Source organism: Asparagus officinalis, chromosome 9, assembly GCF_001876935.1.
Source record: "Asparagus officinalis chromosome 9, Aspof.V1, whole genome shotgun sequence".
Classification (NCBI taxonomy): Eukaryota; Viridiplantae; Streptophyta; class Magnoliopsida; order Asparagales; family Asparagaceae; genus Asparagus; species Asparagus officinalis.
The window spans coordinates 38564080-38583506 of NC_033802.1; the positions used below are offsets into that span (position 1 = coordinate 38564080).

Here is a 19427-nt window from a genome sequence, read left to right on the forward strand (position 1 = left end):
TGTGATTTAAGTGGTACACAAACTGTAATGTCTATGAACTTTTCTGACCCCATTAAGTATGAGTACAGTCTTACATTTGCTATTTGCCTGGAAAGATATTTGCTTCCATTCTTCATAATGTTATATGTTTACAGTTCTGCGCTTTATCTAATTTAAGAAAAATATTATAGTATCCCATTTCAATAATCCAAATATTCAGTAATTTTGAAATACAGGGCTATTTGTAGGAGGATTTTCATGTCCTTCTCTTTTCTAAAACCACATTTGTTACTTCAATACTTGTCTGCAAATTTATTTTGATGATGAATTTAACGTTTTTTTCAAAGGCATATGATGAATATCCTCTGGTTACATGAATAAAGTAATATTTGGAAAATACTTATGTCCATAACAATCTGGAAGCCTAGCTGGTTGATGGTTGGAATGGAAATTTTCTATTCGATTTGATATCAAATTTGCATTCAAGTTTAATTTTAAGATTATGTCTATATGTTTGATCCATTGTTTACATTCAATAATTTATTAACAATATTTTCCGAATTAAAATTATACATTTATAATAAATATATATATATATATATATATATATATAGAGAGAGAGAGAGAGAGAGAGAGAGAGAAACTTATGTCAACTTAAGTGGACCATCCATCAAAGTTTCTATCCATTGATGAGAAGTCTCTTCATATGATGCATGGATCTCTAGGTATCATCAATGGATAGAAACATTGGTGGATGGTCCACTTAAGTTGACATAAGTTTTTCTCTGTATGTGTGTGTGTGTGTGTGTGTGTGTGTGTGTTGTGTGTGTGTGAAGCCTAACTGGATAGGATGATATTTTCTTTTCAATTTCTGTTAGGATTCTATCTTAAAATTTGTTAATATCCCTTTTAAATTGGATTCTATCTCTTACTAATTTAGTAATTTTGATTAAATAAGGACTCCTCATATTTGAATTAAATGAACTAATCCTAAGCCTTTTAAAACTAAAAAAAATTCATAGCACAACAACAACAAAAAAATTGGGCTCACGCACTCGGTTGAAAAAAACCGAGCAAGTAAGCCAAGGGGGGCAATTTGTAGACGCAAAAAAAATTATGTATCAACAAGCCCTATAAATAAAACTTATTGTGAGGATGATAATACCTCATAAAAATCAAAAGTAATGTGAGAGATAGTACCTCATATAAATCTAAACCAATGAAGGTAGGCCCTTTGTATTAATTATTTCAGAGAGACACGCCTTCCCTTTGTGGTTGTCAAAGTTGATGAGCTCAACAAACCTTGTCAATAAAACTAATATGATGGATAGCACTTCATATAAATCTAAACCAATGAAGGTAAGCCCTCCATATTAATTAATTTAGAGAGGCATGTCTTTCCCTTGTAGTTGTCAAATTTGATGAGCTCAACAAACCTTATCAACTTAATGTGAGGGATAGTACCTCATATAAATCAAAATCAATGTGAGGGATAGTACCTCATCTAAATGAAAATCAACTTGAGAATGATAGCACCTCATGTAAGTTTGAGAGTACATGTACCCTCTATTAATCCAATATAAAAAAACATGCCTCCCCCTTCATATTGGTTTTCTAAAGGACACAAAACACCTTCAAGTTGAAGAACAACTTGCTATGTTTCTTTGCATAGTGGGTCATAAAAACAAAATTAGAGTAATAAGGACCGAATTCATAAGATCGGGTGAAACGGTTAGTAGGTACTTTAATAAGATCCTACAAGCTATGAATGGTCTTCGTGATCGATACATGAAGCAAGCACCTAATGAGATTCAACCGGAGATTGCCAACAATCCAAACTATTTTCCTTACTTCAAGGTAAGAGAGAAATAAATTGTTTGAGTTAGTGATTTTCATAATTTAATGATATGAGATACTAATAATTTCAATCATTGTCGAGTTTTGATAGGATTGTATTGGTATGATAGATAAAACACATATTGATGCAATGTTATCCTCTAATCTAGTTGCATGGTTTAGAGGGCGTAAATGTGTAACACAAAATGTTTAAGCTGCATGCACTCCAAATAAACTTTTCACATATGTCCTAACTGGATGGGAAGGTGCGGCGAATGACTATAGGATTTTGCAAGACGCGTTATCTAGACCACAACCTTATGGATTGAGAGTATATGATGGTATTCTTCCACCTCAATTAATAAATAGTAAATTAAATAATATGATCAAACTGATCACAAATTTTTATTTTATAATGTAGGCAAATATTATCTTTGTGATGATGGATACACTACCATGTCTGGCTTCATCTCTCCACACTGTGGCGCTTGTTATCACTTAAAGGAACAAATTGGTAGGACACCCAGAAATAGTAGGAGTTATTCAATTTAAGACACTCTTCTTTACGGTCTAAAATTGAACCAACCTTTGGCACATTGAAGAATCGGTTCAGAATTCTTTTGGCGAAGCCTGATTATCCATTCCCCACGCAAGTGGACATCGTCTTAGCATATACTATATTACATAATTTTATTGCAATTAAAGATCCGCAAGATGATATCTTGAATGAGAATGTACTAATTGATGAGGAAAATGAGGATGTGACAAACGAATATGATACAGACGTAGTTGACTTCACTCAATCTAGGACACAAAGAGAGGAGCGTGATTCAAGAAATGAATGGAAGGACCTTAGGGACCAAATTGCATGGGCAATGTGGGTTGATTATTGTGCAAAATATAAAGATGGCGACACCATAGAAAATGGCTTGTAGTTTTATTGTTTTTGCATATTTCAAACTATATTTTAATATTTTATAATTGTGCTTGTATGAACAATGTAATTTCTCATATTTAATTATGTATTTTTTATTTCATAATTGCACTTGTACGGATAATGTAATTGTTCACATATTGCAGCTATGTAATTCTAAATTTCTGGTTTGTTTTTATTATACCACATAGGTATGTCTAACAAAAAGGGAGGAAAAGAAGATTTGTCCAATTCACCACATGCACCACCAATGGATTCAGGCGATATTAATGTGAATTTTGTTCCATATCCAAATCAATCGTTCAATCCGCCTCATATAATGCCGCCTTCTTTCCCACATCTCCCACTGTTTGAAGGGAACTACAGTGGAATGAGCCAACAACATGTTTCATTCACTAATTTTTTGAATAGTCCCCAAGGCTTGTATAATCCCACTTTGAGTTCTCAAAGCAGTGGTCCACAACAAATGTCACCAACCACCGTGAATCTGGTGGACATTAAAACAATGTCATTAATTTGAGTCAAGAGGTGTCGTCACCCTCCAAAAAAACCCAAAAAATGACTCAAAAGAGAAAAATGCCTACAACACAAGGAGCTCCTAGCCTCAATTCGAAGGGGGTTTCCAACATGTGGTGGCTCCCCGAGCATGATGCGGAGCTTATACCGTGTCTTACGGAGCTGGCGGATGCCGGAATGAAGGTTGATAAAAACTTCAAAGCTGAGGCTTACAAAATAACAGCTATGAAGATGAACATGAAATTCAAAACTAGCTACACTCACCTTCATGTGATTAATCGCATGAAAACTTGGAGAAACAAATTCAATGATATGAAAGCTTGCATCAACATAAGTGGTGCGAGGTGGGATGAGGAAAACTGTATGGTAATCCTAGATGAGGAGACACTTAAAATATGGGTCAGGTATTAATTCTATCATAACAACACATTTTAATTTATTTGGACATGAGAAGGTTATAATTAATTTCACACAATATTTTTCACATATTATAGGACAAAAGGAATTCAAAGCTAAGAGGATATATAAACAAGTCTCTTCCCTTCTACAAACATTTACAGAAGATCATGGGTGATGATTAAGCTAGGGGTGATTTTGTTAGACCAGATTATGATAAGATTGATACTAACAACGTTATTCCTCTTGATGATGATGATATGGACATTCCACTTGAGAGTGAAGTTGAGCCATGTAGGCAATAAAAATTGCCTTTAATCCCTATCAGAGAAGTTTAGAACAAAACTGCTAAAACCTCGCCCAAAATAGCAGAAAAAGGAAAAAAACGCAGATATCTCTCAAATCATAAGGAATTTGGAAAAACAAAGGAAGCAAACCGAACCCTTTGGGTTGGTTTGGTTGGCTCCGTCTCGTCGAGATAGTCGATTTTCATATATAATTCGTCCAATTCCGACTTACGGTTTGAAAGTTACGACCTGTTCTTCGATGCATGTTCTGAAGCTCGCCTATAAAGGCTGAGACTCGCCTGTAAAGGCTGAAGCTCGCCTACAAGGAGGTCTGTCTACAGGGCTAGAGCTCGCCTAACAGCTTGCCTATATAGCTCAGCCCGCCTGACAGCATTGAAGCCCTTCCTCTAGTGCAACTCGCCTACATAGCTCAGCTCGCCAGCAGACCCAAGTCCGCCTGCAGTTCGCCTACGCGAGCAAACTCGCCTGCAGACCCAAGTCCGTCTGCAGACTCAGATCTCCTGCAGACCTAAGCCTGCCTGTAGTTCGCCTATGCGAGAAAACTCGTGCAGTTCGCCTACGCGAGCAAACTTGCCTGCAGACCAAAGCCCGCCTGCAGACCCAATCTCGCCTGCAGACCCAAGTCCACCTGCAGACTCGCCAGCTCACTGTCAACTGCCCACTTGGAGTATGGGAACAGTCCCATCAGTGGCCATATCCTACGTTTCAAGGGAGAAAGCATGGCATTCCTCACCTGGGTACTAGGTACAGCCAGGGACGGCTACAAGAATAGGGCGGCTGGCTCCCTCACCCCTACTAGTGGTCAAATCCCACAAATCAAGGGATGGCCCATGCCATCCCTTGCATATTTAAAGCCATCTTCAGCCAACATGAAGAGGGGATTGGCTGCTGCTTACTCGGTTGGCTAATCTTCCAAAGGTTGAACATTGGCTTTTGCTAAAGGCTCCCTCATTTGAAGAGACTTGTCAAAACTCTCCGACTTGAGGCTCTCGGGTAGACTCGAACCCACTTACATCGAACCTTCTACTGAGAACTGAAGCTCCAGCAGCAACTTCGATCGGATAGTCCAAGGGAAGCAAACTCGGCACAAGCACCGAGGCAGGCGTCCTATCGCTACCGAAAGTCCCCACGTTAAACAAGGAGGGCATTCCCTCCGTTTCTGTTGTAATTTCGATTCATTAGTTTGTAATAAGCTGTTCTTATAAATACAAACAAAATCCCTGTTTCGGGAGATCAAAATTTACACCTACAAGCCACAGTCTGATGCTAACACTACCCCAAACTCCACTTCTAGAAAATCCCAACGTGAATCTAAGACAAAGGCATCTTCAAGCAAGAGACCTCAACACTCCAATGATGATGAGTTGATACGTAGCTTTGATGAGTCAATGTCGGAGTCAATTAGAAATCAACACATTATACATTAGACTAAACAATTAGCTGCAGCTTTGAAGAAGCATAGTGACTCCTATAGTGACAAGTTGCTTAATAAGGTTTTAGATCATTTGTATGAAAGTGAGCGTGAGGCTAGGAGGTTTTTTATAAAAACGAAGGAGGCTCAGAAGAGGTTTCTTGCAAGTCTTGCGGCGGCTCAAGGATGAGACACGTCATAGTGTTTTGTTGTTCTGTGCACACAACACTCAATTTTGCTACTTCACATGTTTTGTTACTATTCCCTCACAAACTTATTTTGTTAATTGCAAACTTTAGATGTTGCAATTCATGTTGTTATTTTCTAAATACCTACACTAACTTATATTTTGTGTATTACAAAGTTGATGATGTTGCAATTCATGTTGCTAGTTGTTTTTGTTTAGCTCTCTATTGTTGGGTTTTTTGGTCGATATTTATGCTCGTTGTCGAGCTTTGGGGCTGTTTTTTCTAGTTGGTATGCTGATTCGAGCTTGTTTAGCTCTATATTGTTGGGTTTTTTGGTCGATCTTTGTGCTCGTTGTCGAGCTTTGGTGCTGTTTTTTCTAGTTAGTATGCTGATTAGAGTTTGTTTAGCTCTATATTGTTGGGTTTTTTTGTTGATATTTGTGCTTGTTGTCGAGCGTTGGGGTTGTTTTTCCAGTTATTATCCTGATTAGGGCTTGTTTAGCTCTATATTGTCGGCCGCCTCGAGCATGGTCAGGCTAGGGATTTGGGTGGTAATGGTTTGATACGTGCGCGAAGGTGATTTTAGGAGTACTTCTGCAGAGGTTGCAAGTTATCATTAAAGCAATTATGCTGTAGTAGGTTCAGATTATCTTGTGCATACGGATTTGTGTGAGTTTTATGATATTTTGGTGCTCCAATAGATGTGGAGATATAATGACATGTGATGTTGTAGTTGATGTCATGAACTGCTGCGGTGAACAATTAGCAAGATGCTTAACATTGTATCTTGGTAAGAATGGCTCTCAGCTTTTTAATGGAGAGCCTAGAAATACCTAGTTAAAGTCTGATTAATGGGAATTATTTCTTATTCACTGCTATACTTTTCAGCAGTGCAAAATTCGGTTGCAAACTTTTGTATATGTGCATAGTTAATGATGGAAGTATTTTATAAGATTTAATAATGCGAAACAAAACGGTAAACTAGCCATTAAAGTGATAAATATGGTAATTGGCAATTTTTTATAAATTTGGCATATGTAACCAAACAAAAGAAAAAAAATCTTGCTATTTTCTATAAAGTGAGTCATTTTTTTGTTTTGAACCAAACAAGTAAAGTAAAAAAAACAAAAAAAATTTAATACATTTTGACTTCTCAAAATCTTTTCTATACCTTTTTAAAAAATAAAAAAAATAAGTGAAAAATATTTCTTATAATTTCTAGAAATTAAACCAAACATCAGCTAAGGTCATATAGGAGGAAACGAACACCCCCTAAGGGGGTGTTAGTCAATTTGGACATTTTCATGCAAAATGGGATAATTGTTAAAGTAGAATAATATTTCGCTAGTGGGATATTTTAGTGGGATAACTAGGAACAATTTTGTGAAGCAGGATATTTTGATAAAATAACGTGGGATAAATTTTTATAATCATGAAGTATATATTTATGCATTTTGAAGATATAAATACTATTTATGTATCTTAAACTTACTATTATTAATTGATAATTGCTTACAAGAATGTTCGTTACTATTAAATAACTTTTGGTTAGACTATAAGATATTGACAATTATTATTATGATGATGGTCTAATGATGGTGATAACCATAATAGGAAATAAGTAAAAAAAATAAAAAATAACAAAATAAATACGAGTTCTAGTTTTTTACCACATAGTTCCAAGCTAAAACTTGGAATAATTTGAGAGACTAGAACTCTTATTTTTGTATAGAAAAATAAAAAAAGTGGGATAATTTGTACAATTATCCCAATTCTAGTTTTGTTAAAGTTCTGCTTGACTAACACTGTAAAATTTTATTCTAGTTTTAGTTCTATGTGACTAACACCTTAAAATTTTGCTCTAGGTTTAGTTCTATGTGACTAACACCTTAAAATTTTATCCCACTGATTATCCCAGTTCTAATTTTAAGTTCTAGGTGACTAACCCCCCCTAAGCGTACAGTACCCACTTGGTGGGTCGGCTATTGCATACGTGTTAACCATCCAACGGATATTCCTCGCCATGGTTACATCCCAGCCTTTTATTATGTTATTATTATTCGCCCTATCCTTTTCCTTCCCCAATCTCTCTCTCTCTCTCTCTCCCCTCGATCCATCCTTTCGGCTATCATCGTCTCCATTTTCTAGGGTTAGGGCAAGGGTTCTCGCTTCAGTTCCCTTTCCCTGCAGTTAGGGTTTTTCATCGATCTGATCGATCTCAGCAGCAATGGGGAAACCGAGGAGGAGGAGCAAGGGAAAGAACGCCGTGGCGGCGGCGACCACGCCAACGGATCTCTCGCGGCGGCATATGATGGACGAATCGTCTACCGACTCCCTCTTGAATCTGATTCGCGCCTCGCAGCATAAATCAGAATAGAGAAGGAAAAAAAATAATTAACACACAAAAAGTACTGGGCGGAGCGGGGGCGGCATGAAGTGTCGGCCGGCGTAAGTTCCGCCACGCCGCATGCCTCCTTCCGAGCAACGTTAACAGTGAACGGAAGAAGGCGGAAAAGAGCTCGGGGTTTATATTTATGTGTAATTCGAAGACGAAACCGGAGTGCTATAGGCATAGGGTCTTCGGGTTGCCCAAGGGGAAGGCCGAGGTCGTGGAGAAGATCAAGCCGGGGACGAGACTTTTTCTTTATGATTTTGATCTCAAGCTCATGTATGGGGTTTATCGGGCTTCGTCTCAGGGCGGGATGAATTTGGTTCGGGATGCATTTCGAGGGGCTTTCCCTGCTCAGGTATTGATATTATCTTTGATAGGTTTTTGGATTGGTTTCCTATGAATTATGCTGTGGATGTGATAGTTGTTGTTATTACTTATTACTTCAGAAATGATAATCCCTAAATCACACTAGACATGTCGGCTGACATTTAAAACCTTGGTTATTACTTCAGAAATGATAATCCCTAAATCACACTATATTGCACGCTAAACAAAATGAAATAGATAAATGCTAATCTTTATCAAGTAATTTCCATAATTGACTAGACTTGGTAGACCAGAGAAATAGTAATGTAAGTAAATTTCACAATATCCTCCAATAATAATCTGGGTAATTTCATGTTAAACAGTAACGCTGTTAGGGGGATTTAGTGGGAAAAGTTAAAACATATAATGGGGTTATTTGGGACACTTTATTTTTAGGATTACGTGGGAGAATTTTTGGGTGTTTAATGAAAAAAAAGTTCAGGGTTTCGTGGATAGCTCCCAAAGTATTGTGGGGGTGTGTTTGTGTGTGCATGAAATTTCTATTGAATAGTTTTGATAATGGAGTAAACTTAATAAAATAAAGCAATATAAGTATATAGTTATTGCCAATCTCTATTGATTAATCTCAATAATTATATCATGCTTTGCTCTGCCACGTTAGTTTTTGTGATAATTTGATGAAAGAAATGGATCTAGAGACTGAAGATGAGGTTTTCTATGTAGTTAAAAAATTAAAAACTCCAATTCAGTATAAGTAGCAAGATTATCTCTGTCAATGAGCCTGAAGCAACAGATCCAGTTAGATAAGATTCTTTAAGCTTCTTGTTTATGTTGGGTTTTTTTTAGTATATACCCCTTAAATTATAGATTTTTTTTTTAAATTATAGATATTTTTTATTTTATCCTTCAAATAGTTGTAATAGCTAATTGGCCCCTCATATCATAATCATCTATCGATCTTACTCCGTCTTAAAATTGAGATAATTTCTAACAATCTCTAGATGTAGTTATCTTTTTACCCTATATGAGATGGCAAAGATGAATCTCCTTTACTCATTATGTCAACCAATCTCCTTTACTGTCCCTTAACGTTCCTTCCCTCTCCCTCCCTCTGACGTATTACAATTGCAATATGAAGCTGAGAAATCTTCTCTGAAGAATTTGTTTCTACAATCAACACATTTTCCTCATCCTCAACAGTCCTCTTCCAAAACCAATGGTGCCTCCAAACTTACATCCATGTCTCAATAGGCACTTCGATAGTCTGAGGCAATAAGACAGCAACTCAATAGGCACTTCGATAGTCTGAGGCAATAAGACAGCAACTCAATAGGCACTTCGATAGTCTGAGGCAATAAGACAGCAACTCAATAGGCACTTCGATAGTCTGAGGCAATAAGACAGCAACTCAATAGGCACTTCGATAGTCTGAGGCAATAAGACAGCAACTCAATAGGCACTTCGATAGTCTGAGGCAATCTGAAGCCGCACAACATTAAAGTTCAAGAACAATTTCGAAGCTGAATGCATGGCAATCAGAATCTTGCACGATAAAGCCGTAAAGGCTGCCAAGAATCCTTGATACTTCTTTGGTTTGAACACCCTGTGGCACTACGCCCGTGCTTCTTGAAGTTGAAGTTGAAGAATCGAGCCTTGAGCACCTACTTGATGTCGACGGGTTGATGGTGATGATGTTGTGACAGCAGCAGCAGCGCACACATCAGACACGGAACATTTTGCCAAGGGGATGACTGTGTTGGTGGTTTGAATTGTAGATGTCAAGAGATGCGGGAGAAGATGGTGGAAATGATGCCAAGCACTGGTCATGAGTGATCAGCCCATTCACCTAGAGAACAAGGAGCCATGGTAGTAGAGGCTTTTACTTGTTTTGAATGTAGGATATAAAGGAAAACGCTGGGGTCAATTTTGGACATGGTAAGAAGGTCAACGGGCTCGGGGCAATTTTAGACACAATGAGCAGGGCAAATTCATGGTGGGGGTTGTTGTGGTGAAAATGTGAAATAATGTACGCCTATGGGAATCAAGGCAAGCAATCAGTGTGGAGCTAGAATGAGAATATATCTACATGAGAAGAAAACAAAGATGGGAGAATATACAAAAACTCATCATTAGTATTCTAATATTATGATTAATTTTTTAAATTTAATTAATTAAACTACAGGGCAGACTAGTCATTTCTTGGATAAACTAATCGTTTTAATAGAATATTCCGTTTTTATTCCATAGTGGTTAATATGAGGGGCAAAATTGAGGTATGACTACAATTTGAGGGTAATTTAGAGAATATAATGATTAGGGGGAAAATTAAAAAATATTTATAATTTGAGGGGTGTATATCTGAAAGGCCTTCTTCATTTAGAATTATATTTAGGGTACTAGTTTTGTTGGGAAGTATTGAACGTTGACTGTGTGTATGTGGCATTACTTGATGGGCTTTTAACTTTAACTAGTTGTAGGGTATAGTGATGTTCTCCATACTAAAAGTCTACCATGTCCATCCTTATGTATGAGCCTGCTTCAATTTACTTAAAAGGGCGCACTTAGCCACTTAGGTAAAGTTGGACATTTTACTTGCATATTTTATTATATTTTGCTTTATATGTTCTTATTCTAATGTGAAGCACTGTACATATATGATATATCATTAGTTACTGTGCTCAAATATCATATGTTTGCTGGCCAATGTCATATATGTTTTTGGTATGTGGATGTTTTTGCTTGTACATAACTAGTACATGTTTGTGCCACCTATCCAAGTGGCCTTGGCAAGCTGGGGATGTTTTTGTACATGTTTGTGCCACCTCTCCAAGTGGCCTTGGCAAGCTGGGGATACTTTTATTAATTGTTTAAATTTACTCTTTAAATTTATACTTCTAAAGTTCTAAGTATTAATATGTTAATCAATTTACATGTGAATTGATGACATAAGACATGCATCACAGTCCACCTTTGAAGACTGTGTCTTGCCCTATTATCGGCCTTTTATCTTACTGTCATTTTTTGTTTGTAGCTCAGTAGCTTTACTCTTTTCATAGATTTAGGAGAAATTAAATGCAAAATCCATTACTTGAACAAGGATATTATGTTTTGTACATCATAGTTTCCTTTGAAAATTGTGCCTTGCTGCCCTATTATTAGCTTTTTTGTTTGATCGCCGTTCTTCATCTGTAGTCTAATAGCTCTACTCTTCACAGATTAGGAGAACATTAGATGGATATTATATTTTGTACTAATACTTGCTTGAAGTATGTTGGTCCGTGGCAGTTTTAAATCTCTTTACCTGTTAGTTTTTTGAATTGCCATACTCGAGTTGTAGCGTACAGTATATGAAGTAATGCACAAACATTCACCCCACCGATTAGACATCAAACCTATATGGTACATGACTTGCTGTTCATATGCTCATAAATATCTTCTTGATGGAATAATTTCATGCAGATATGGTTAGGCTGATAAAAGAAAGCCTTGTTTCTTTTTCTAAGTTGTATGCACTTTGCGGATTTTCCTTTTCATTTTCAGTGTTTAAAATTGTTTATCTCAAGCTTAGCAGTTCTTACCTGTGTACCAATATGTATCTTCCAGGTGAAATTTAAGATAGATAAAGATTGCCTACCTCTGCCTGAGAGTACTTTCAAACAGGCTATATTGGAAAATTATGACTCAAAGAACAAATTTCAACCAAGTCTCAGTTCCAAACAGGTAAAGTTTGATACTAACTTTTTTTAATGTTATACTAGGGATTGAAGAAAAAAAATCTTTGTATGTTCAATCTACTGCTTTTAATTTTGAAAAGTCTTGATAATTTTATGGATTTTAATATACCAAGGAAGCACAGAAATTTGTAAGAAATTTTATTTAGAAATTGAAGTTGCAATTTTTTTAAAGAAATGAAAACACACTGTGTTGTCTTTAATTTTATGATGACCTTATTTGAAAAGTCTCAATTTTATTATTTTTCTAAGATTAATTTGGAGAAACTTCTTTCCAGCTAAGGAATTTGGTAAAGCTTCAGTTATCCTCTGCTTATCCTTCTATCTATATGATGTTCCGAATGCTTATATATTTGACTGTAGTTATTAAATGTGATAAAATGATTTTTTTTGGTTTTTTTTCCAGGTCCACAAGTTGCTAGGATTATTTCAGCCTATTACTGGAGCACCTCAGCCTGCACCTCAATTTGTGGAGAACAAACATGCTGCTCCCCCTACTCATTTGCCTCCTACAGACCCATATAGACGGGCACATATTCCACCTGCTTATTTACGCCCATCTGAGGATTTGTACAGACCATCTGCACATCAGGCTCCATCTCAACTTCCACCCGAGGACCCATATAGGCAATATGCTTATCAGCCCCCCTCTCATTTGCCTCCACCTGAAGATCCATATAGAATATCTCTGCATCAGGCTTCCTCTCATTTGCCTCCATATCAGGCTTCCTCTCATTTGGCGCCTGCTCATTTGCCACCTTCTGAGGACCCATATCTTGGCCGTGTTCCTGCAGCAGATTCCCATTTCATTACTGCACATGCCCCCCAAACTTCCAGTAGTGTTTACTATCCAGCAACGCATTATACCCTTGCCCCCCAGTCTGTGGCCCAACCTACTGATGCATATTATCCTCCTAGTGCTATTTACCGTCCACCACTGGAAACTGCAAATGCATACTACCTGGAGAACCCAATTCCAGCTGACCAGTAAGTAACTTGTTACAATTGTGTAGACATCTTTTCCTATGTAGTTACTTCTTTTTGAACAAGTGATTTTATGCTCGCTTATTAATTCAACGTTGCTGGTAGAGTAGTAGATCAAACATCAAAGGCCACGATATAAGGTTTTCGTTTTCAAAATAAATATACAAGAACATTGCATTTGATTTATTCTAGGTTTGTGGCATGAAGTTGGTTAAAAGTTTCATTGTCATAAATCAGGTTTACTTGGATCCTCTAAATTCCTCTTGCAATGTTTACTTTTCTTCTTGTGAACTCATTTCACTATTAGTTTCTTTAGACATATTGTTAAAAAGATTTTTATTTCGTGTCCCTTTTCTGTTATCTACTGAAATTTGCACTTATCAGTTATTCCTTAATCTTAATAGACGTTCTTTAGCTATCACTTAGCCTATCTTTATACAAAAGATGCATCAACTCACTGGATGAATTGAATTAACGGTAACTACTTAGGATGCATGTTGACATTGTTGCACAATAAGGTTCACTAACACAAAATACACATGAGATACTAGGATTTCACAGGATGGTTGAGCACAATGATGAATGTATTAAATGTCTCACGGCCGGGGCTGCAAAAAAATATCTGTATCTGTTAGAATACAGATATTGTTACTAAATATCTATATCCGATAGGATGTCTTACTGACATGGATATGTTGTGAAAGATCCATATATATTTCCAAAATTATTTGAATGAGTTGGTCATACAGTTGCAATTGTTTTAATCTTAGATTAACCGCTTTGAGGTTAATTTTGATGATCAAGAGATCTAATCTTAGCTTTTCAGATGTAATGAACATATTAATGAACTCATTTGTATCATATGAATTATTATTTTTTTCAATATTATCTAGTTTTCTCATATATGTTTTGTATCCGCATGTATATATGCATATATATACATATCCATATCCGTATCTAATTTTAGCGTATATGGATTTGAGGTTTCCTTACCAAGGCATATCCATATTTGTATCCGTATCTGTGACTGGTAAACGGAGGCACATACGGTAAGGTATCATATCCGAGCCGTGCCTGAACTGTTTGCATCCCTACTCACAACTATCATGAAGTTACATAGGAAACATCAATACCGTGTCTGTTAAGAGTGATTTGCAACTTGTAAACCAAACCTTAACATCCATTAATTCTTGTACTATAACTATTAATGCACGGATTTCCTAGTGTTCTCCTGTTTCTGATAGTAGTCTAGTTTAACTTGTTTAAAAATTAAAGACCGCAAGCCAAACATATGATAGAATCAGAATTTCACCATGACTCATTTGTAATATTTGTTTTTGACTAAGTCAGCCTTCACATGGATTATAAATCTTCTTAAATCAATGTGATTCATTTCTTTTAACAATATCTTACTTACAGCTGAAGTTTGCATAACTTGTTCAAGGTTCTTGATGGCCCATCAAAATAGCCAACGTTTGATTCCTAGTGTTCTCCTGTTTCTGATAGTAGTCTAGTTTAACTTGTTTAAAAATTGAAGACCGCAAGCCAAACATATAATAGAATCAGAATTTCACCATGTCTCATTTGTAATATTTGTTTTCGACTAAGCCAGCCTTCATATGGATTATAAATCTTATTAAATCAATGTGATTCATTTCTTTTAACAATATCTTACTTACAGCTGAAGTTTGCATAACTTGTTCAAGGTTCTTGATAACCCATCAAAATAGCCAACGTTTGATTCCTTTTTCTTGTAACGTAAAAGAAAAGGCATTTATTTTGTAAAGCTTTCCAGTTGTCATAATCACAAACTAATAGATCTAAGGAGCATCATTTGTCTGTAAATTAGCTATTTTGTAATCAAAATACAGTGATCAAAGGGTGCAACTGAAGTGATCTCCTGTCAAACAGAAGAAACTTTTAGAAATAAAGGATATCTACAAGCATCTCCTTACTTAGTTCTATCCTAGAATCAAATGAAGGATTAAGACTCTGGGTGTCAAAACAAGACTTCTGTTCATTCATTAACATGCTCTATTTTCCTTGCAAAATATGAAAAATGTTGCTCAAGAATCAGGACCTTGTTTCTACTTCAACATTCTACATGAAAATTTGATGTGTAGCTAGCATACGATCACCTCCCTTTATGTTTTGCATGCTGTAGCTTGATCCGTCCAATGCCCATGTTTTGACTAGCCAGAAACTGTCTATAACAACTCTTAATATGAAATCTTAATGAATTAATCATCGCCAATGTCTAGGGCTAATATGAGCGAAAATTAAGAAGATCGTTATGTTTGATGCATGCCTTTTGAAACATGTCTAATCATCTTTTGCTAATTTATTTGAGAAATTAAATTGCGGATAATTAACGATTAATGAATACCAGTTCCTTTCATTTTTGTCACTTACTTTTCATGTCCAATGTAGAGTTAATAGACTATCAAACATTATTATTTATTTCATAGATCAAATTGTGTTGATCTGAAATGGTTCCAATTGCTTTTAGGAAATATTTTGCATTTTACTAATTTGTCTGTATCTTTTTCATCAGTCTTGCCTATAGAGCACCCCCTGAGCCTGCTGGGTATTATGTGCCGGGGCACAGTACGTACGTTCAGCCGAGTCAGCCATTGGCAACTGGTCCTGTTTCATCTCTCTATTCGTTTGCTGGTGCCGCCCCAGCACAACGCTGATGTGCTTTTATGTGTTCCGATTCCTTCAAACTTAGTTTGTACTCTGCTGTTTCTCTGCCTAGAACATGAAACCAACTTTGTCTTTCTTATATTTTTAGTTTATTGGACGAAGTACAGTGCATCATGTTAGCCAGAATTTCATGTTTCTCTGCCTAGAACATGAAACCAACTTTGTTTTTCTTATATTTTTAGTTTATTGGACGAAGTGCAGCGCATCATGTTAGCCGTAAAATCATCTTGTGCTCTTGTTGCAGGCTTCTAACTTTATAAAATTCTGCATGTATTTGCACATCGCCATCAAATTCTTTCATCATTCAACTGTAACAAGCAAATCCGAAGGATAAGGTATCTATGGGGAATCCTTGCCATCAGATGCATTATTTCCATTTAAGAACATAGAATGGAGCTATTTACTTATTGACCACATGTTCCAAATTGTAGAGTAAATTCCCAGTCGTTTATGTTTAAAATACAGTGCTTCAGGTACCGATAAGGTAGTTGGAAGTGCTGCGTGTTGTCGTGCACTACCACCGAGTTCTGTGTCTATAACTGTGACTGAGCAAGTGGATTGGATGTTTATTTTCCAAGTGGATTTGAGTTTTCTGCTGTAGTATTCTCATGCTATTTACTCAAATGTTTGGTTGAAATATCTAAAGGGAGTGCGTCACATCAGCCCTTTTCACTATGTGAAGCACTTGTGGTCGATGAACACTTTTGTCGATACATAACCGAGCAAGATAAATTAACATATACAGTATCAATTTATTCATATGAGCCGGGTCCTATTTTTTCATTTTTATATATTCCGATCTTTTTTAATTTTTCGATCATCTTCACCATTCGAGATCTTAGTCAACCTAGTTTCTATATCAAATCCAACTCATTCTGAGATCTCTCTTATCATGTTCTGTAACTGTAAGGATTGAAAATGGGTGAACTCTAAAAGGATTGAAAATGGGTGAACTCTAACTCGATCTTGCCTAATACAAGCTCTTGGATAGCTTACGTGCAAATGTAGATGGCTCGAGATCTTATACTTAATATTTCTATTCTTCAAGCCGACATGTTACTTAACGTTGTACCTAAAGCTGTACCTAAATCACGCAAATTAATTTTATTTATATTTATTCTGACCTTTATTAAATACATATTCTTCTCTACACCGGATTGCTTTTGTCGCGTGAAAGGTTAGTAGCAAAGACGTGAAAAACGTACGAACTCTCCCCGACATCTTCGAACAATGAAAGCCACTACTTTCAACAGCACAAAAGACTCAACACATTTCCACACCAAAAGTCGGGAGAACTGACCTACTCATAGACCAAACAAACTAACTTCCTCAGAGACTCCCCCCTACATAAAACCTCTCACAAATATCATTTGGACAAATTTTCAATTTAGCCCAATTCCGAAACTTATTCTCAAAAAAAAAACCTATTTGAAAAATATTTACCAAATTCGATCCAGTTTCAGCCAACTGGCTGAAACTAGGTCGAATTTGGTGAAAAAAGCTACAAAACTTCACGGGACTTTAAGTCCCGTGAAGTTTTGTAATTATTTTCACCAAATTCGGCCCAGTTTCAGCCAGGGTCGAATTTGGTATATAATTTCTAAATAGGTCGTTTTTGAGATTAAGTTTTTAAACAGGTTGTTTTCGAAAATTTGTCCATATCATTAACTAGCACAACCTTCACAAAATATCACTAACTAGCACCACAAAACGGTAAATCCCTCATCACTCAAATGTTTTTTTTATTTTTTTTGGTTAAAAATGATGCCATATCTCGTATTCAGCAGGGAAGACGAAAGGTCACAGAGCTGATTATACACTCAACAACGTCGGAAAAAAGTGACGAAAAGCGCCGCCAAAATGATTTTTAAAGCGGTAGCGGTCCCTAGCTACCGCGCTTTCATCGTTTTCCTTAGCAAATTCAGTTGAAGCTCTCTTGTCGCTATGACCTCCTCGACAAAATTTTCCTTAGCAAAACCATCTCCATGCGAATTAGAGGAAAAAAAAAAGACTTGTAACCATAAGACCTGTATTTAAAAATTTTAATAGGATTTGCATTGTTTTTTTGGCCTTTTTTTTCGCTTTAAATCGCTTAAGCCCCCAACAAGCCAAAGCGGTGCCTCACCGCTTCACTATATTTTTTGCTTTTTCAGAACCTTAATATCCAAGTTTTGGAAGATTGATTTTCTTGAGGTTGAGGAGTTTTCATCTTTTTTATCAGTGTGGGCTTGTACATGACACATTAGACTTGCTGCTTGGAGGAGGAGGTGCAGGCTGGGGTGATGGAGGAGTGCAGGCGGTGGGGGTGAGGGGCGGAGCAGGCTGTTGCAGGGGTGAGGCGGCGGAGATCTGAGGGCGGCTGAGAACGAGAGAAGAGAGGGGCTGGCTGCGGGCGGAGCTCAGGGAGGCGGTGAGGACGAGGAGGAGGCTGTGGGGGCAGGAGACGACGGCCGGCCAAGGGAGAGGAGGAGAAGGGGGTAGGCGGCGGTAGGATGAAAAGAGATATATATTAATATATTATTATATATATATAATATATAATTAATATATATAATATATATATATATATAGAGAGAGAGGAGAGAGAGAGAAATATGAGTAGATGCTTGTACCAAGCACAAATTTTGTGGCTTGATAGTGATGTGTCACATCCCCTCCACTCATTCAAATATGGACACATTCACATGGGTAGTGAGTGGATGAGGATGTGACACATCACTACCAAGCACAAAAATTTGTGCTTGGTACCAGCATACCCATTTTCTCTCTCTCTCTCTCTCTCTCTCTCTTATATATATATATATAGTATATATATATATAATATAATATATATATATTATATCATACTCCCCTTTAAAAGCACGACGTTCGGAAAATCTTTTTAGCACAAATATCCCCTTTATTAGTTTGAACTACCTTATCTATAATCAAATTCTAATTTCAATGTGATATTTACCTTCACTATTTTGAATATTTTATTTATATCTTAATCTATTTAATCATAATCATATCTTATCCTAATCCTATGTGAACCATGTTAGCTTACAATTTAAAAAACTAAATATTAATAAAATATATAAAACATAAAAATGATATTATGTTGTTAAGATAAAGAAATTACAAGTAGATAAATATTATAATCATGAAGTATTGCAAAAAATAAAAGTTTTAAAAATTGCAGAAAAGACCCTAAAAACTTTAAAATTATAAAACTCATCCAATGTCCTCAAACTTAAAATAAAAAAACATGAAATTAAAAAATTAACATCAGTTTTGCAAAAATTTAAATTTTACAGTTAACACTCTCAATTCTCAAAATTATAGAAACACCCTCAAAAATTTTAAATTAACAGACAAGCACATTAAAATTCTAAATTTTAAAACTTACAAACAAGTACAGATGAATTCAAGAGATTACATGTACACCTAAAATTTTTGACATTATAATTTAAGATTTTTTTAATTAACACCTCAATATCTCAAAATATAGAAACAGCACTTCAAAGTTAAATTATAAAACAGCCACCCAAAGATTCTAAAATTTGTAAATAAAATAAAGATGAATTCAAGATATTACGCTATAACCTAAAAAATATAAAATTGTGCAAATTAACCAGCTCAAATTTATAAAACTCCTTCAAAATTTAAAAAATTCGTTAAAAAAAACTCATAAAATTTTCAAAATTTTACATAGCAAATCAAAAATGTCGTCTGATTGG

The 19427-nt window shown here is 36.0% G+C and overlaps 1 protein-coding gene across 1 annotated transcript; it reads left to right on the plus strand.

Annotated features, from left to right (window-relative positions):
- LOC109823380 lies at window positions 3326-16069 on the plus strand. The gene is made up of 5 exons (XM_020389655.1): window positions 3326-3669; window positions 8006-8315; window positions 11891-12007; window positions 12425-13005; window positions 15557-16069. Exons 1-5 carry the CDS (start codon window positions 3326-3328, stop codon window positions 15696-15698), a joined length of 1494 nt encoding a protein of 497 aa, XP_020245244.1. The 3' UTR covers window positions 15699-16069.